The following is a 20679-nucleotide window of genomic DNA, read 5'->3' as shown; positions in this document are numbered from 1 at the left end:
TAGTTTTTTTTTTTCCACTTGAGGAAAACCGGGGATTTGCATTATTTAGGTTAAAATGCCAGAGAAGAAAGCCATACTGAGGAAGAGGAGAGGCTTTGATTCAGCTTTTGTGTCTGGTGGGAACGTTTTTTCAAAATGTAGGTGCTATTTCCTGTAATCAAGGGCTTTCCAGAGCCTGATAATCATTTCCCAGATGTATCATTTTGGTGAATTATTTTTTAGCCTTAGGTTATTTCATGACTGATTTTGCATATTAAGAATGGGAGAGGATCATATTCATCTTGATGATAGAAAACAGGGAATAGAACTCCCACAGCTCCCTCTCCCCTTCCCTCCATCTTGTGGAAAGTTTGGCTTTGTGCTAAAGCGTGAAAAAAGCCTCGACTGCAGTATGTCAGGCATATTTCAGTTCGATTTGTGTCAACCCTAATAAGTCAGCTGACAAGGTAATAAATTGGGTGTCTGTTCAGGACCTGGCACCTGTACAGGAAATAAAAGGGGATTTCAGTTGCAGGAGGTTTGCTTTGTTTTGCAAATGGACGTTTTTTCAAGGCTCCTCTACCTCCTTCCCCTTTCTCCTCTTTACAGCATTCATGTTATCAAAATGTTTATTTCAATTGTGACTGAAGCCAGTTTTTCATCTGGAAAAGGAAGCTCTATGAGGGTCTTTGGAAATGGAAATCCTTATACTTTCCACTCTGAAACAAAAGCTTACAGAGCTTTTAATTATTCGTGTGTCCTGCTGTTACGTATATAGCCTGAATAATTTCCAATTACGGAGGAGAAACTGCCTTTGTTCAACACTTTGAAACTTTACATTGATGTAGTTTGAATCAGCCTGGGACAACTTAATTTGTTTAACCTAGGGAAACAATGTATTAGTAATACCTCACTATTTTTAATGATAATATAACCTCCTGACCGTGGTGTCTTAACATGTTTCCCTCTGTGTCTGACCTCCAAGGATGCAAGTCTGTTAAAGCCCTTGAGAGCTGAGGCTTTGTAGGTCCAGCTGTAGATCTGTGTTTTTTAGCTCGGGGGCCCCAGGTTGTGTCCCAGTGTGATGTGAGGTGGTGACTGCAGCAGTGGCAAGAGCCTAGGTTGTCTCCTTGCGGTCTTCACTTTCAATATACAGTTCTTTCCTTGTGCTCGGAGAGGCAACAGCTATTGTGAGAAGGATCAGGGGACTTTTGGTGACTGTCCTGGGGACCATGGAAGACTTTTCCTGAAAGCTGATTCCAGTCTCAGAGGTTGATCTGTGAGCTGGAGAAAGCAAAACATGACCTGGTATTCTTTGCAGGGAGTCAGATGCCTGTTCTTCCAGTTGAATTTTCTCCACATTTTCCCTACTTCATTATCCCATTGGGATCTACCATAAGTAGATCTTCATGTCCACGTGGAGGGTTCATCTCCCAGAATTTCCTTCTTGGACTTTTTTAATTAGAGGAAGTGATAATCTGACCCAGTGGAAGGAGAAGGAGGAAATGGTTTATTAAAACAAATACTGTCACATTTAAATAAAGCCATGTATGAACTTAAGAAACAAGGAGATAAAAAACATCTCTCTGAGTCAAAACAGTTGCCTAAGTGCATACTTTGCGCATCATAAGAAGATTTTCAGCAGAAATATTCAAAATCTGAGAGGATTGATCTATGTAATGTATATAATAAGGTTTTCTATGTAGTCTGTGTGTTCTAGGATTTATTGCTCCTTATGCTGAAGATTGGACTAGATGACAAAAGTCTTAGCTATCTGCTTCTATCATATTTATGGTTAAAAACTAACATTTAAGTGAGGAAAAATTTTCTTAAGTTCTCCTCAGTGTTTTCAAGAAGTGAAAATGGAACTTGAGGGAGAAAAAATGAGCAATATAAACCTTTAAAACTCCAAGTGAACTTTCAGAGTTGTAACTGAATGCAAGCTCTGGACTTTCCTATCTATCACACTGTAAATTTTTAAAAAATACTTAGCTAAGCAACTCTTCTTTTTCCAGCACTGCATAGTGATATGATGGATTACTCCAAATTAATCATAGTAATCAGCTGATGGTATGTGTTGTAGAGTTGTGATTCAAGCATGAAGGAAAGAATAAGCAAATTCTGACTTGTATAGCAAATTACTCATTAAAAGAAAAAATGCGTTGTGAGGGTAGCTCAGGTTTTACACCTTGGCTTCAGCTTGTGGAAAAAAAATGAAAAAAAGACTCAAGGGTGAAATATTGAAAGCTGATCAAAAATGGAGGAAATGTACCAGTCCACGTGTCTTTGGATGTACTGCAAAGGCATTATATGTTAATAAAAGCAAAAGAATAAAGTAAGAAAACAGTACCTAATAATAACTGATACTGTATGTTGCAAAAGGTGTTTTAAATTTCCTAGCCATTGAAAAGATGTTAAGAAATGACCATTTCTTTGTGTTTGAATAATATCAGCTCCCTCCTGACCTGTTGTGAAAGTGATTGAGAATTTATACTAACCTTTACAGATGCCTCGTGAGGTGAATTGCAAAAATCTGGTTGGACACATATAATCTTCTTTAAAAATATTTATAGAATGCAGCTCTTATGAAAATTAAACATGTTCCAGGTGTGTAAGGTCCAACTTCTGGGCATAGATCAGTTGTTTTTTTCTTGAAGTTGCAGATACACCTGCCATTGCAACTCAAGAGAAATCCTTAATCTGCCAGCTGCCAAAATGAAAATGGTTGAGTTTTGTTGTGTTTTGTTTTAGCTTAACAGATGAATTGGTATGTTTGTAGTAGATGTAGGAATGAGTTAGTTGTAGGTAAGATATGGCAGCTGGCTGTGGAAAAGATATTATTTCTCATCTTCCCAAGGAGCACCTCCTTGTAAAGCTTCATCTTCTCTGCAAGATGTGGTGGATGTGAGGCCAATCTACTCGATGCCTGATCTTTGGATTTTCAACTTACTTTGTTCCTTGTTAATAATTTTATTTAAAATACCGTTATGGAAAGAGATGCTAATGCTGGGAGCATAGAAGTACTGAATATATGTCTCTGTTAAAATATGAAGGTGACCACAAGATTCAGTGAGAGCATGATTTCAAGATGAAACAGCAGTATTTTTCTGAGATTCCATCCTATTTCAGCCCAGCTACTCAAAAGACAGTGCATGACCAGACTATTTTCAGGAATGTTCAATTCTACGTGACCAGTAGACATATCAGAGTTTTCCGAGGTTGTGAAACAAGGTTTTGGAAGAGAAAGGATATAATATGTTCTCTTTTTAGTTCTGTTTATTCAAGTATTTTTGGGGCTGTGCAGTAAACTAAATCACTGAAATCACCTATATATGAAAAATAATCAAGCTGAAGAAGAAAAAGGCCACTGAGAAGTGACACGCAGATGAGCAGGTACAGATAGAGAGACACATGGCATCCTCAGAATGAGCTCTCATACATTCATTGTGCCAATCCTGGTATTAAATCCCACTCTATACAGAACTCAGCTGAACCAGTCAGGACCTGCAGAAAAGGAATTATCATAGAATCATATAATGGCTTAGGTTGGAGGAAACCTTAAAGATCATCTAGTTCCAGCCCTCCTGCCATGGGCAGGGTTGCCAGCCACTAGATCAAGCTGCCCAGGATCCCATCCAGCCTGGCCTTGAATACCTTGAGGGATGGAGCATCCACAACCTCTCTGGATAGCTTGTGTCAGTGTCTCACCACCTGGTGAGTTAATAAGGTCTTCCTAACATCTAACCTAAATCTCCTATCTTTTAGTTCAAAGCCATTCCCCTTTGTACTATCACTATTGGGCCATGTAAAAAGTCAGTCCCCCTCCTGCTTGTACGCTCCCTTCAAGTACTGGAAGGTTGCAGTGAAGTCTCCCCAGAGCCTTCTCTTCTCCAAGCTTACAAATTCCAACTCCTTGAATTTTTCTTCCTACGAGAGGTGCTCCAGCCCTCTGATTATCTTTGTGGCCCTCTTCTGTGCCTCCTCCAGCAGCTCTGCGTCCCCCCTCTACCGAGAGCCCTAGGCTTGAATAGAGTACTACAGACGAGGCCTTACAAGGGCAGCGTAGAGAGTATGCTCAGCTCCCTCACCCTGCTGGCCACTGCTCTTTTGATGCAGCCCAGGATACTGTTGGCCTTCTGGGATGCAAGCACACTGATGGCTCGTGTCCAGATTTTTGTCATCAGTACCCCCAAGTCCCTCTCCGCAGGGCTGCCCTCAGTGAGTTCTTCTCCCAGTCTGTACTCTTATCTCAGATTGCCTCTACCCAAGTGTAACACCTTGCATGTGTCTTTGGTTAAACCTCATTACGTTCTCATGGGTACACTTCTTGAGCCTGTACGATTCTCTAGTAATTTGTCATACTCATCCTCAGTCTCATATGTAACCACATCATATTTACAATATTATGGTAAAGATCTGAGTTCTTTTGAAATAATCATACATTTGAGTTTGAATTGAAAATGATTGCCTCTACAATTCCAACTTGAGAATTAGTGAGTTTCTTCCAGACAGGTGAGAACAGGAGCACTGTGCCACCTCCAAGGCACAGGACTGTTTAATGGTTGCTTAGTGAGCATGCTTCATGCCAAAACACAGGTGATGAGTGGATGAGAGCTCATTTTAAAACCCTCAGTAGTACTTTTGCTTCAGGTCTGTGAAGTTGAAGTCAGTAGTGGTATTATTACTTGACAAAGATTATGAGGGTTGGACACTGTTTATGTATGTTACAAAAAGACTCCCATGGTAAATATATTGATAAAAACCATTTGGTTTTCTGTTTCAGTGTTTTATTCAGAAGTGTTGACATAGTTAGTTACATCTATGTATGGAATAACTACAGACTCTTTGAACTGCCCTGGGACTCACCATGGACGTGGTATTTGACGTTTATGGGAGTGGACTTTGCATACTACTGGTTTCACCGCATCAGTCATGGTAAGTGTTTGAGTTTTTTGTGTCTTAAATATCAACTGTGTTAAATATTTTGGAATAAAATGAGGTATTTATTTTTGTTTCTTTACTTAATTTACTTGGGGCATGCCTAGCTGCTTTCTTCCCAAGGATTAGCAAAGATTCACTTTCACTTTAAGTATGAAAAACAGTTTGTACGTCATGCAGTATGTCTTATAGATACGACTTCATGAAAAGAGGGAGTATATTTTTGAAAGCAGCACACAGCATGAGTAGCATCTTACAGGAAAAAAATTAAGTACATAAAATTTGTATGTTATAGTATCCTGTATGCCTGTGTGAAAAATGCAGCTTCGTACAAAACTAAGTGTAATAAAAAACAAAGTGGCCAAAACAATGATAGCTTATCTGGATAGCTTCATCTGTTTCTATATAATACAATTGATAAATGAATGAAAGTGTTTTTGTAGTTTGTGTTTAGGTAGACACACATTTTATACATATGTATATACACACCCACATGTTTATAAGGCATTTCAGAAATCCTGTCTGCAATTAACGTTTGACTTAAACGTGATTATTATTCTCTTTTTGAGAAGTACATTTTTAACCTTACTTTGCCTTATACATGAATTTAAAAAGGATTCAACCTGTATTTATTGTAACAATGAAGGCTGTGTAAATCATGCCAGTTACTTCTGTTCTTGTATATTGTGAAGGCATTGTAATATTGATTCCTTTTTGTATACGTTATGTATTTCCCTTCTACGGTGACAACGTATGCTTGCACTAGCCTTTTGCATTCTGCTTGCAAGTGCAATAACACTTTGTATCAGTCCTAATTTTAGGCCTGATCTAAAGCCTGTAGCAAAGAAGTAAAAATCTCCTTCTTGTTTTATATTTTGGACTGGGCCTCTCAAGGCAGAGTGCCCACAACCAGCAAAAGCTGTAAAATCTAGTAAGGAAAATTTATGTAACATGCTTTCAAAAAGCAAAAATGTTTTGATGCCAATAGGTCTGTGGTGAATGTGGAAGTGGGTGAGAAAGCATGAGCTTCTGTGGGGAGTGGGAGGTAGGAAGGGTCCCTCCCAGGTGGGGAGAACAATGCAGGGTGGGTGCAGGGTGACAACAATGGTGTGAGGGGCCAGGGCTCGCAGGGGGATGGGGCAGGAGGTGAGGAAGCGTGGGGAGCTGGAACAATGTGCCGGGGGGACATCACGGCTGGGAGCTGGAGCTCTGCGTGGGTGTGCGCGAGACTGGGAATACACTTCGCAAACAATGACATTAACAGTGCTGGCAGGGCTGCAGCCCCGGCTGAGAACTGGACCAGGGTGGGAGGATATTCCTGTGTTTGTAGCTAAAAAATAATTGCATGAAGGTTTTAGAAAATTGCCAGCCCGTCTCCATTTTCACCAGAGTCAGTGGTAAGATTCCCAGTGCCAGAGAAAGGAGCGGGCTCAGCTCTATGCTTTCTAAAGCAGTTGCACGTTTTTCTGTTCCTACAGCAACTGTGAATTCACTTTCATCTGCTTCTCTGAATCTTGAGAGGAACGTTGGGAGTGCACACTTAGAAATGAATCACACAAGCAGTTTTAGAATTAAAATCCAATACAAATCTCTCAGTATGTAATGAAGCCGTGGAAAACACGTAACAAATGTTACCTGAGCATGTTGACAAATGGTCACAAATGTGACCTGAACAAATGTTGTTCAGGTCTCAAGAAGGTCAGCACTGAGCTATTCTGTAAAAGTGGTTAGTCTTCTAGAGGCTGCAGAAACAGTGCTTGCTGTCAAGTCTGTGCTCTCAGCAGGGGACTGATGCAATGTTATAGAAAATCACTGTAAATGAGGATTTTAGCATAAACAACACTCTTCCTCTGGTCAAGCAGCAATAATATCTGGAACAGGGCAATACAGCTGCAAAAGTAGATTGATTCAGAAGTTGGAAAGGAGAATTTGAATGTAGGATATGCTTTTAAAAATGTAGATCCCTGAAAAATATCTCTGCACTTGGAGATGCTGGATCAGTCTCTAGTATAAGTGGACAAATACACCCTTGTGCTAGAAAGTGACAGGGCCTGATGATTCAGTCTTGGATTCTAGAGCAAATTTACAAATTAATAGCACATGTGTATATCCCAGGAAATTGAAGCTATGTGGACTTTGTCTGGGGATGTAAATAATAGCACTAATTGTTTCAAAATGAAGAAAATTCAGGTATGTTATGTCATAATCATACAGCTTTTCCTGTCTATAAGAAATTACTTGATAAGACAAACTCATGGCTACTTACTACCTTATTTTCACATTGTCTATCCAATAATTGGATTATTCATTCTGCTATTCGAATAAAAAGGCAGAATCCTTTCAAAGTTTCCTCTGTAGCAGAAACTCTAACGTGGAATATCAAGTTTTTACCCAGTACTTGGGAAACTATTTTTTCTCTTTGCTTTATGTGTGTAATAGCTATTATCATAAACTGAAGTTATACAGCAACAAGAGGAAGTATTTTTAGGTGTGACCTCATTTTTTATTTAAAGGATGAAGTTATTCTAAGTATGTGCTTGTATTTTCCATTGTTAGCAGTAGATACTGAAAAGTTAGAAAATGTTTCACTGCTTATTCCAGCATTCTTCTGGGCCTGATCCAAAAGCCATGGCAGTCAATGGGAGAATTTAGTTAGCCACTGTTTTTTCTCTTGGTGTTTTAATGAATTTATAAATCACTGTTTTCAGTGTTTGTTTCAGAAGAAACAATCAGTATTGCCATACTACTAAAGAAGAAAAAACTAAAATAACATCTTATTTTTCTTTTTTTTTCTTTTTTTTTTTTTTTTTTAGGGGGAAGGATATGCGTGGGTTAGGGGATTTTTAGGAGATATTTTAATCTAGCATATATGGATTACTCCTCAAGCTTCCTCTCCAGGTGCAGAGTCCTTCGCAGAGTTATTATTGCTAGAAAATGGGATTCATCGGTCCCAGGGCAGCCCAGAGCCCTGGCTGTGGTGGAGCACACTCCTCCCTGAGCTCTGGCCTCGCTGATATGCCTGTTGCAGACATATGACAGTGGCAGTAAGGAATTTAGAGACTCTGTAAACTAATTTCTTCAGCAGCCCCACCTTTTAATCAGGGGAGGAAATCTAGAGATTTCCAGATCTATGCAAAAACAAGGAGCTGTCACTCAGAGACGCGCTGGTGATGAGCAGTGGGTTTTGAGGACAGTTTGAGGTCTCTCCTCTCTGCTTTTAGGCCCTGGGAGAAGCTGTCCTGGTCTGGTAGCCAGCAGGTTCAGAGAGCCTGTCTCTTTAACTACAACTTCCATCACCTTTTCTTTTGTTCTCCTTTACTGCTGGGGAATTTCCATTGCTTCAGTGTCCCTCCCCTCAGACAACCTGGGAGAAACAAGTTTCCTTCAGCTGGGCCAACCTTGGCGGCTGCATTGTTCTGCCAGGCCTGAGGCGGCTGTGTCAGCTGCCGAAGGGATACGTGACAGGGTCCCTGTCAGCAGCAGGCTGAGCCAATATCAGCCCATGCTTTGAGTTACGTGTGAAGCACATAAAATAAGCGTCAACTGATAAGTATATCCTAGCCGGATTCTCCAGCTGCTATGTAAAGTTTTGAGTTAATGGAGTGTCTCTTAATAATTCTGTTTATTTATGGTGGATAAGAAATAAATTAGGCGTATTCTGGAGCAACAGTCTCTGAGCTCTTCAGATTCTCCCACTCCATAGGACCGTTTGCCTGAAACGCTTCTGAAGAGTCAGAAGACAGAGAAGAAACCTTGAGAATTTGTTTTCGCTTTGCCCCTCAGAAGGCCATGCCTCAGATCTTTGGCAGAATGTCTCAGCTGAGGATGCTGAGGAGGATTTCTAAGATTTCCAAGAATAAGAAATTTTAACTCTCTAAAATACTCTTAGCTAAAAGTTTTCTCTTAACCTTATTTACCTGTAACGTACTTTCTACCTCTTCTCCCAGTAAGCATCTTTAGTTACAATTTCATAGAACAATTCAGCAATTTGCAGCTGCTCTTCCCTACATCACCCAATGAATTCTGAAAAACTTGCTGTGAGGTGACTACGTACATGAAATCACTGAAATTTCTTGATACAGACTATGGGATGCTTTTGGCTTTCTCTTTTAAGAAATCCAACTCTTCTCAGCCATCATGGGGGGAGTTTAGCAATGGAGCAGGAATTGCCCGCTGATGGAGGACAGAGGCAGCATAAGCCCGATTCACTGGCACAGAATCTGTGCATTACCTGGAGACTTTAGAGAGCAGAAAAGGATTTTTTTTGAATCAGTAGTGCACAGGTGGGTAACTCATCCTTATATAAGGAACCAGAGGGATCCATATATGGATAAATTAGGGCAGGCAGTGTCTTACGATTTATGCTGTTTAAAAGAAGGGAATGGGCAAGAGTAGAAACTAGTCCTAATCCTTCTGTTAATTATACATTTATTCTGCAGTTAATAATACTAATATGTTAGCATGCTGGACACTAGTGCTATGCTATGTTCACTGTTTAATGAGAAGATGAGTTTGGACTTGCAAGCTTGTTAAAGAAGGAGACAGCAGAACCTAAAATTTTTTCAGCATTTACATTCGCCACTCTTTTTGGCGAGTGTATTGGAATCATATGATCATGCTATCTTTATTTATCTGACCCATTCCTGCCTTTGAAGTGCTCCTTTCATCTGCATTTTATAATGTGCTTGTCTGAAGTCAGTATATCAGAATGGACTTGTTAAGTAGATTTTATATTAAGAATTGATAGTATATTGAAATAATTTTGGATTTAAGGGATTTTAGTTTTATGGGAAATTCATTATATTAAAATGATGTCTGACTTTTGTTATTGGGAACATGGTCAGAAACACAAGGTTTTCTTTTCAGAAAAACCTTCATTTCCCTTAGAAAAGCAGTAAATGAGAATATTCTTTCGCATGCCAGAGGCTCCATTTGGGGGTGCAAAGGAGTGGTTGGGTGGTGGTTCGTTTTTTTTTTTTTTTTTAAGCATTTGGGAAAATGATACTGTTTACCTGGCTGGCAGTTCAGCGCTATATTGATTATCCAGCATGTTTAATTCAACCCCAGTGAAAGACAGAGAACTTTGGAAACTGTCAAGTGCCTGAATGAAGCTCTGCTCTTTTTCTTGTCACAGCTTGTATTGATTGCAAAGGGAATTGATACCCAGTGATTAAGAGAAAAATATTCTCGTCTTGTGAATTTTAGAGAAAACATTTTTTGTCATTCTAGTAGTTGTTATTTTTTCTTATTACTTAAACAGGCTTGGGAGAGCAAGATATTAAAATGTTGACTCTGCTTGCCTCACAAAAGTAGCAAAAACCGTAGCCGGTTGTCATATTTTCTGTTCTGTCTTCTGATTGATTCTAATCTAATACTTGCAGACAGCATAACATGAATTAAAAATAAATAGAGAGTTCATGTGATTATAATTCATTCCCTGCCTTCCAATTCCACTATAAATAAATGACATCATTCATTGTTTCTATATGCTTATTTTTACAACTGTATCTTTTACATTTCTTTTCAGAAACAAGAGGTGTTCCTTTATCACTTATCATATAATTTTCGGAGTGGGCAGTAAATTTGTAGAAGACCCACAGTCAGTCTCATCAAACCAAAATGATGCCACTTCTGCTGACAGTCAAGTGTACATTTTGTTTGAGAAAAGGTTCTCCTGAAAAACCCTCAGCTGCAATCAGGCTTCCTGACGTGGAGTGGTCCAGAATCCTGTGAAATTATAGGAGCTTGCTTGTATTGTTTTCAGGTTGCTATTGTTCATAATAAGTTCCTGTTGTGTGAAAGTCTGATTTCTTGTATATTGGCAGGAATAATGTCCTGATCTGAGGTGAAGTGGACTTATTTTGGCTGTTAAATTTGTTGTGGCACCCACAGATATTGCAGACCTCCTTCTGTTCTGCTTTAGAAATTGTGAGATAAGTTGCTTTCTGAAAAATCCCTGTAATCTTACAAGCTTAGAAGATGAGAACAAGAGAAAATATGGATTTTTTTTTTGCTTAATTCTCACTTCTAAATATCCAGAAGATGATTATAAGTGAATAGATTTTTCTAAGCATGTTATGTGCCAGAGGTCACTAAGATTTGTAAGAACAAATTCCCTGACAGGTTAGACTACAGAAGAAGGGATCGACTGCTGACTTTTGGCTTTTTAGAACTATTATAGACTGTGTTCTGGAGGAGAAATTAGTACATGACTTGCTGGTATAGGTGAGGAATTAAACATGGTGATCTAGGTTCAACAGCTAGTCCAGGAAGGCATAAAACTGTTCAGTGTTGGATGGTGGAAGGATATCAGAAGAGAAGTTACTGAAGACTTGCCATGATTCTTGCATGTTTTCTGCAAGTATATGATAATTGTCTTTCATGGATCTCTATGGTTATTGTGAACTAAGCCTTGATACAAGAACAAAAGCACTGTTTTTCATGATGTCAGAGACCATGTACCTCTTAATCTTAAATATAATGAAATCTATATTTGTGAAAGTGTGAACTGACTTTTTTTTGACACAATTTTTATAGCAAAAATTCAGATGGCATTTCCTTCCATCTTCTCTCAGCATTGTTTATCTTTTCTCAAGCTCCCACCGTCAAGAGATCTGGCAAGCTCCCCAGTACAAAATGAAAAAGAAACTATATTCCTCCATTTTCTTAGTAGTCTTTTCTTATGGCTGGGAAAGGGGCCAGCACAAAGTTAATGCTCCTCTTAAGCATCGCAGCAATCCTGCTTTGAGGATTTACATAATACATTGTTCTTGTCAAGGCTCTCTATATAGACATGCATTAAGAAGAGATACCTGTGTTTGTCTGGAGGGTGCAGTCTCATCTTTTTCCCATATGCAGAGCCTGAGGTTGTCCGTGACTGCACGGGCCAGAGGAAAAGTTCTAGATCTGCTTGTCAGAGGGCAAGTTAGTAACATGGTTTTTACAGGGAAAAATTAGAAATTGCAAAATAAATATCCTTAAATACTTAAGTCCACAGGGAAAATCTGTTCTTTTTCATCTATTTTTTTTCTCTTGAAGGTAGTAGAACCTAAAGTTTCTGAAGCTTGTCATGAATTCTGAATCATTTGTGAATTGACTGTCTTCTGAGATTCCCCAAGGAAATTCACACAGTGTGTGGATTAAATGAGTGGCTAAAATGAAGAAACTGATACATTGCATACATGGCTGTTGTGATCATGGTGATGTGTCTGACTATTGGATTAACCTGATAGGAATGTTACTGAGCACAAATAAATAAGTATCTTCTTGTGTGAAATGGGAGAAGAAAGTTTCTATAATGTAATGTGGGAAGGCCATTTGGAAAGACATGTGACTTCAAACATTTGTAGCCTTGGCTACTGCTGCCCTCTAGTCTGTGTGTGCATTTTTAAAGGGGAGAAAAATCCCTTTGTAGTCTCAGCGTGGAGACAGGAATGTGAAAATATCTAACACTGTGAAGAAATAGTTCATTTGACATAGTTTTCCGAGTGTGTTGCTGAAAACCAATGAAATGGTGCATAACACTTTATGTTCTAGAATACCTTAAGAAATATAAGTGTGATTATTCAAGTTTTGAATTGAGCCTTTTTGCATTTGGTGAATATGGGGAAAGAGAAACTAGTACTGCAGCAGTTAGTAGATCTTATTCTAAGGATGTTTTACCTGAAAAAGATTTGGAGTAGTTCCACTAGATATACTATTTGACCTCTCAAATGTTACACAACTGTCTTTAAACAAGTGAATTCATAAGTTGAGAGAAACTTTGTTTGGAAGCTTAAGGAAAAGTTCAGCTACATCTGTCTTGTTTTCCTTTTTTCTTGTCGTGAAGTTTAAATATGTATTTTATGTTAGAAGTATATACTTACTCTAAGTGAAAACCCACCAGAGGATATATATTATTGTTTTCCTTTATCTAATTTTAAGCCGTGATACTTATTTCAGTGAAATGTTTCTTACTAACTTAAAGAGAAATTAATATGTATTTCCTAAATAAGCTGCATACAAATCACTTGATCCAGACTTTTTTTTTCCTAAGCCAGTTTCAGTGATTTTGGAGATGGTAGCTATCTGTTTCTGTTACAGCATATTTACATACTTGCTAAAGATCTTTGTCATGGGCTTGAAGAAATGGTCTGTAAGGCGGAAGGTTTGTTTTTTATGACCCTTCAATGTTTTACCTATCTGCTGAAATCAGCAGATCAGCAATAAGAGGTACCAAATGTAACAACAGTTTTTAATTTGTTATATGAAAATGGAATTGTAAGGAATTAGGTTTAGAGTAAAGGCAAAAGTCATAAAATTCATCAAACGGCAGCGCTGGTAACTATTTTTTGTCACTTAAAGTAGAAGCAGAGTCCTAGCGAAATAAAAGGCATTGCTAAAACAGATGGCCCATTTTTGTGCTTGTGCGTTTTCTGTTACAAAAAAAAAAGTTGTATTTCCCCTGCTGTGCTAGTAAAAATTGCCTGGTCATTATTGCTGTTTGTCAGTCTGTATAGTTGTAAAATGGAGAAAGAAACAAGCACAGTACTACCTCTTAGAATCCCTGATCTGAAGCTGCACTTGAACTAAGAGGTGCTCTGAAGTACTTCGCAATTACAAATGGTTGTTTTGAAATTTCTTTGAAAATGCTTCTCAAACCGTGCAGAACTTAACTTTGGGGAAGCCACATGTTGCTCTTTGCAGACTACCTGTGCGAAAAGGTAAGGCAGCACGTGGCTGGAGGTGCAAGGCGAAGACGCGGACCCTGCTCTCTTGGTGCATGGGATAATTCCCTGGGCTTGGATGTGCCCTTCCGCTCCTTGTTGGGACACTGCTTAAAAAAAAACAAAAACAACCATTGTTTAGGACTGGGTGATATCATAAATATCATTATTTACATTTCTTTCAAGGACACATGTTCTTCTAGCAAAGCTTTCTGTAATTAAAATAGCTTTCCAGTGTGTATCCATCCATACACGTATATTTCATGTGTTTATGGTTTTTGGTTATACTTGGTATCAGCTAATGTGATTGACAAATATTTCCAAATGCTCACGACCTGTCTGAGATAATTTCAGAATTAGATATAAATAAATAATACCAATTGACACCTTCTGATTTACTGACTGAAGTGCATTCCTTATGGGGAATAGGTGCGTGATTATTTGAAAATCTTGTAAAGGATATTTTTTCTTTTAAGTTAATACAAATTCTGAAATGGCTATTTAGGCAGACTAAAAGTGCATTCTACCCTCGCTCCCAAATGGCAAGCTGAGCCTTTCAGAGTATTACTTAAATTTCTAGAAGCTGGATGTCTAGTAGTTTTTCTTGCTAAAAAACCTAGTGAGGCCGTTACCATACTTTATTATGTATTTAAAGATTGCCAGTTAACACTTAAAATGCGTTTGGAGCAGACAAAATGTTATTGTATCTGGAACAGGTTCTTTGCATGTATGTTTCCTTCAGTGCATCTTTATTGCCTTAATTGAAGTATTTAAATTGCCAAAATGCTTTTTGAATGCACAGGTTGCAACCTCCACACACTCACTAAATTGATAGTGTGCTGGTGGAGGGTGTAACCTAACAAAAAAGGCTAACTAAAGTTTTACTTCTTTCTATTTTTAAAAGCTAAACTTATCATTAAATACTTTCTGTTATCACTTCTTTTTTCTTTCCTAACTGAAGATATTTAAATAATCCACAACACTTCTCAATTAGATTCAGTCAAGAATTACTAATTGTCAAATCTGAATGAATTAATCAAGGTTAAATATTTAAAAAGTAAAATTACTCTTTTAATCTTAAAAATAAAAAATACTCTAAAAAGAAGATAAGCATCCCATTTGCAAGAAGGGTATCTATAGTGTTCTCATATGTAAAACTGTATAAAAGACATATCCTGAGTAAGTATCACTGAGCTGTTACGATATTCATAGTTGGATTCTGCAAAGCACTTGGATTGGAGCACTGGATATTGGTGTCTGATTTAATTATTTTGATGGCTAAGTGGGAGCTGAAGTAGTCTGAAAATTTCTTCCCATTGCTGGCAAACAGAAATTGTGTATAATCATATTGTATTAGTATGTATGTGTGAGGAAAGGCAAGGTTTTGAAGTGTCCAGGAGAGCACTGAGGTCTTGCTCTCTTGGTTCAGTTGCATTTTTAACAAACTTTTCTTCCAATAAAGTACCATCGTTCCCAGCCTCACTGATGAGGACATGTAAGTGGCCATCATTACACAGATAATCACTATGAATGGCTGGGGTATTCATTACTGAATGTAATACAGAGCAACCAGGGTACAAGAGCTTGTAAAATATGGATGAGAATTTTTTTCCTTGTTACTTTATGGAATTCCTTTCTATTAAATAAATGTATATCAAAAGTATCACTACTGTTCTAAGCACACCTCTGCATTTTATAGCTGTAAGTTCAGCTGTGGCAAAACTGTTGCTAAGAAGGAAAGTGCATGTTGATACATTTTCATAGGGAAATGTTTCAGAAGTCACTGACATCATATTTATGGTTTTCATCAACTCTAAACAGACTTATTAAATTCAGACAGAAAAAAGTATGTTTTTTTAACGATTTTACAGCAGTAGTGTAAGGTGCTTATACATGCATAATATATTTTACATGTTTTTGTATTCTTTTATTTTCTTTTAAATTATAGACACTATTAACACTGAGATCCAAAATACATTCTACATACTTCATAATCATAAAAATTTTTGTGTTTTTTTTTCTTTTTCAGTAATCTGTGGTGTGCTACAGAAGTAAAAATAGAAGGGGCTTATTTGCACAGAAGTGCCTTATAGATTAAGACAGTTTTGATTGGAAATAGCTATCTATGTGTGTTTGTGTTTTATTGCTGTGTTTTTTCTAAAAAAAGTGTTTCTGAGGTTTTTTATTGACTAGGAGTGATATGAGACCAGAACGATCAGATCTGTCAAAGCCATCTCTCATGTCTTCCCCGCTTCTCAAGTTTTCTTGTCCACGTATTCTGAAATGAAATAATTATATTTTTTTCATTATAAACATCATTTTAGTAATTATATATATTTTTTGTTGATTTAAAGTTGAAAAGTGAATCTAAACGTATTACGGAGAATGCACGGTTAAGTATGTATGCTAGTTATATCATTAACATCTTCCCTTGGCCACGTGGGTGAAATAAATCTGAATCAGAAATACTTGGCGGCATTCCTGTAGAACAGCTGGCAGTCTGCAGTGTGCCCACAGTATGCATTAAATAAATTCATATTAAATGTAGAATTTTAAGTGCTATTAATTTTTGCTCTTTTTTCTTTGGAAATATTTATAAGTTTTAAATTAACGGCTCTTTTAAAAGCACTTAAATATCACTAAGCAGAGTTAAAATGGGAAGCAAGATGCTGGTTCAGAGTAATCGTAAATGGAAAGTGAGTGCAACCTCAGGTAAAGAACAGAATTCGAAAAATCATTGCTAGTCTGTATTCTTGTCTGAACAACATTCTGAAATACATTCTGAAAATAATTTCGGAATTCATACCAGCATAGTTATTTTGAAATCTTGAGTCAGAAATAAATTTAAGTTACTGAACAGTAAAAAAAGCTAAACTTACTGATGGAAGATAGATTCTGAAGTGATTGATCACATATTATTTTGCTAAATACATTTGGTAATAATATTTAAATATTTTACAGTGATCATTGTGTTGTTTTTTAGTTTTTTATTTTTAACGAAACTCACCTTTGCAAAACACTTTTGAAGTTAAATCTCTAAAATGAGAGAAGGATGGCAAAGGCAGATGAAAAAACTCTTCTATGGAAATCTTCAAAGGAATTGATATTCACATTTCCTGCTTTGTGACTATCCCAAGTATGAAAGATTCATTGCCATTATATAGCTTATTCACAAATCAGTTCCTACATGTGACTTCAGTAGTTTCCTCTGGATTTTGTTCTCTTCATTCTTTGTAAAATGCGTAACACTTACAGCCTGTTTTAAGATGCAGGAGATTTCGCATGCATTGCAGATATGATTGTGTTATAAATACAATTGCATATGTATGCTCCCTGTGGCGACAGAAGTACATATTCACAGAATAAAAGCAACAGTCAAAGGAATCCAGACTGCTTATTTTTATACTTACTGATATCCCAGGGAAAAAGGTAAAAAGCAGTTTATAAAACCTGGACAAAAGAAGGATGTAACTTTTTTTTTGTACTCCCTTGGGTTGAGTCTCAGCTGAAATAACTGACAGTTTTTGGACTTACTGAAGGAAATGATGAGTGAAGATAAATATCCAGATGTTTTCTGGCCAGATGTATAAGGTTACATTTTGGAAGGCATGAATACTTTACCTGTGTCTGTCTTCTGAGAAGGAGTTTGTAAATAGTAAATGTGCTAAATTATCTCTACAATTTTGGGGAAGAAAATGAGATTCAAACTAAAACTCTTGTGTTTTGCCTTCAATCTAGTTTCTTAAAAACAGATGCAGATTGCACATGCAAATTTACACAGCATGCGAGTGGGATTTTCAGAAGGGTCATTATGTCTGTGTAGCTAACTTAATACTCTGTGCCTTGTTTTTGGGGGAGATGCAGCTTAAGGAACTGTCTTAATTTTCCAACAGGAGGAAATAGGTGTGTCTGGTCTTTGAAAGTTTCCTATTTTCCATTCCCAAATTTCAAGCTGCTTATTTACGACAACAAAAACTTAAACCTTTATTTTTTCCCCTCTTTCCCCCACCCACGCTAAGTCTCTCCCTTTTCCACCTAACATACAGATCTGCTTCTTTTCAAATAAATCGTTGGAAGTAGCTGCCTGCTCGTACACCAGCACAGCTCATCTCAGCTTGTGCTTGCTCTCAAATTTGGGAAGAGGAAAGAAAAGTCTTGTTAAAGTCAAGTAAATAACTTAGCTGCTAGGCAGTAGGAAAAATATTGGATTTGATTGTGTATTATTCCCATATGAGTGAGATATACTTAAAATTGAAAAGAAAACCAGCTCCCTTAAAAGTTAAAGGGACAGAGTTTCAGAAACTGGCAGCCAATTTGCACCTATAATTATACCTTAATGTGAAAGGGATTTTCCTTTGCTTTTGAGGGATAAAAGGGGTCTTGCCACTGAACTTCATCTCTCCCTACTCAGGCTAAAGAGCAACCTAGCTCGGGCAGGTAGGCAGTGTGTGGGAGGTGAGGCAATGCTCCTTTAGAAACTCCAAAAACAAGTGTGTTGGGAGTGAATTTTCATTTTTTTTTTTTTTAATGAAAACCATAATGTTTTTAAACAGTGATCATACTCCTGGACAGGAAAGGAAGTGCTAAGCATGGTTAAGCACTGCAAACTCACTTAATTATTATGGCTTGTAATTTTAAATGGAAACAGCCTTTAAAGTTTTTTTTTTGTTCATTCTGTTTATGTAAATTTGTGCTCTTATTCTTTGTGTGTAAACATTCGGAAACATATCTGCCATATAATTATGAGCTTAGTATCTCCTTAGAAAGGAATAAACTTCAGAACTTCCAGAAATCCATGCCTCAAAGACACAGGTTATCCAACCTCACATTTCTTCTCCAGATGATGAATTTCTCCCCAGTTTTGTATGAGAACAAATGAGCTCTAGAGCATGACCTGGAGGGTTAGCGTTGGCAAGCAAGTAGAAGTAGCTTGTTTCAATTTCTACGCGATCCTCCTGATACTGCACTGAAGTGTCCTGAAGCGCTCAGGAGAAGGGACGCTACCAAAAGACTTAAAAATCTGGAGGTATCACTAGATACAGATCTTTGCCTAGGAGGGGAAGTGACTACAAGGAAGAAGTGGTTGTAGAAGTGATATTATCCTGATTTATATTAAGGCTGGGAGATCCTGGTCCTGGGAGTTCATCCCTGCTGGCAGGGAACTGGAGCCCTGCCACTTACAGCTGTGATTTCCTCATGCTTGTAGAGATGGGAGAACAGAGAAACAAAGCACTTGGTTCAGCTTTGCTAGTAAACTAATTGTTTTTCAAGCATGTCGTGATGGCTCATCTGTGCATTGCCAGTTCTTGAAGTATTTATCATGGCTTTACAGCTCTATTTGCAGTATGGGTTATGAAATAATGTTAATATTACTTTCTTCTTTGGCTTTGATTTCTGTGCCTGGAGTACAAATTTACTTTAGTTTAATTTTTGCATCTAGGAAGATTGAAATAATTTTTATCGTAGTGGAAAGGATTTAGACTACAGCAGGCAAAGTGCTAAAATTTTAGATATTGCAAGAAGGGAGAAGAGTTGGGGAGGCAATAGGAAATTCAGGTAGGAAAATGCTATGGATCTGAATGTGCAAGTGGAATATGGAAGCACCACTAGATATGGGGGAGAAGATGAGGAGGAATGGAAGGAGCAGAGGAATGTGACAGAAAACAGTAGGCGCTTGGGCCATGTGGGGGAGTATGAGTGGATTCAGAATGAGATGAGGAGGAGCGGTCTGAAGTGAATATGAAAGGAGGAAATTTATAATAGATTAGTGGCTACTGCATTACATAGTTGAGGGTATAAAGCCTTGTCCCGTATAAGCCCGGAGAAATTTTGTCATTAATTACAAAGAGTGTGTTTGTGCCAGAAGTGAAATCTTCTTTTCATATCAGTCACTGAGAAATTCTGTATTTTTTGTATACTGCTAGATGAAATGTTGCGGAATGGTTTGGACAACCCTTTTGTGTGCTGAAAATACCCTAGTTGCTTCCTAATTAATGCTTCAAAATCTTACATTTATCAAATGAATAGAAGGGTTTTGCAGTGCATAGAACTGGTGAAAGTGGCTTTTATTGGGACAGCTGGGTAAAACTGCCCTCTACCCTCAGTTACGAATGAAAAGGCAATGGCAAATGCTGGAGGAAAATGTTTTTGTATAAGATCTCCACAAGAACAACTCTTCAAAGATATTTAACATTGTTCATTTGCTTATGTAAAACAAATGGCTGTACTAATATTTGTTAATTACACATAGATTTATATCTGTTGGTTAAGTAATGCAAGCATGTCTTGAGGTGTGCTGAGTGTTAATTTAATTGCTGAAAAGCTTCACGTTTTTTTTGGTGGGAATAATATTCAGTATGTCATGACATTTGTGTGAGGTGATAGCACAAGATTTTACACATGAATCATAATAATTCACAGAGCTTATTTCATCTTCCACTCTAGTAGTATACGGTTACTACACAAATAACTTTTGGACAGGAAGTAAGAAGAATACTGTAATTAACTGAAATTGCAGGGGAACTTAGGTAGTCAGAATATAATTGTGCAAGGCACAACTCTGTCAGGAAACAGGATTAACTTTCCTGTTCTTTTGAAAAATGCCGGATGATTGCTAATATTTATAAATGGTTTTTACACATCAAATGGATGATGATGCCTGTGACAGAGAAGCTGCCTTTAAAATTATGCTAAGCAGTTGGTTCCTCTGACTAAATGATAAGGATGCTTCCTCCACAAGGAGCTGTTAAACTTCTTTCTTGCAAGCTAGGTCTACTTAAAGGTGCCACATCCAAATCTTGAGCCAGTCTTTACTAGCTTTTCAGGGCTAATGTGATCACAGTATATTCCAAGTAAAGTAAAATTGCAAATGACTGAATAAAATCAGTTTTTTTTTGAGGAAAAACAAAATCCAACAACATACAAAACCCAAACAAATCCCACCCCAAAACAACCACAAAGGTTATTCTATTCTGTTACATCAGACACTGATACAGGAAAACTCAACATTGCAGATACTCGTTCAGTAGCACACTTACGTCTAACTTTCAAAGGATTA

General features: G+C 37.6%; 1 protein-coding gene across 1 annotated transcript in view; it reads left to right on the top strand.

Moving 5' to 3' along the window:
• The window catches only part of AGMO (alkylglycerol monooxygenase), a 191066-nt gene that overhangs the window by 14696 nt on the left and 155691 nt on the right, over nt 1–20679 (top strand). Inside the window, 1 exon segment of the mRNA XM_021388532.1 lies at nt 4763–4914. Coding sequence (XP_021244207.1) covers nt 4763–4914 — 152 coding nt within the window.

This window comes from Numida meleagris, chromosome 2, assembly GCF_002078875.1.
Source record: "Numida meleagris isolate 19003 breed g44 Domestic line chromosome 2, NumMel1.0, whole genome shotgun sequence".
Taxonomy (NCBI): Eukaryota; Metazoa; Chordata; class Aves; order Galliformes; family Numididae; genus Numida; species Numida meleagris.
Note: the sequence above shows the minus strand (reverse complement) of the source record. Positions and strands in the feature narration are given on the sequence as shown.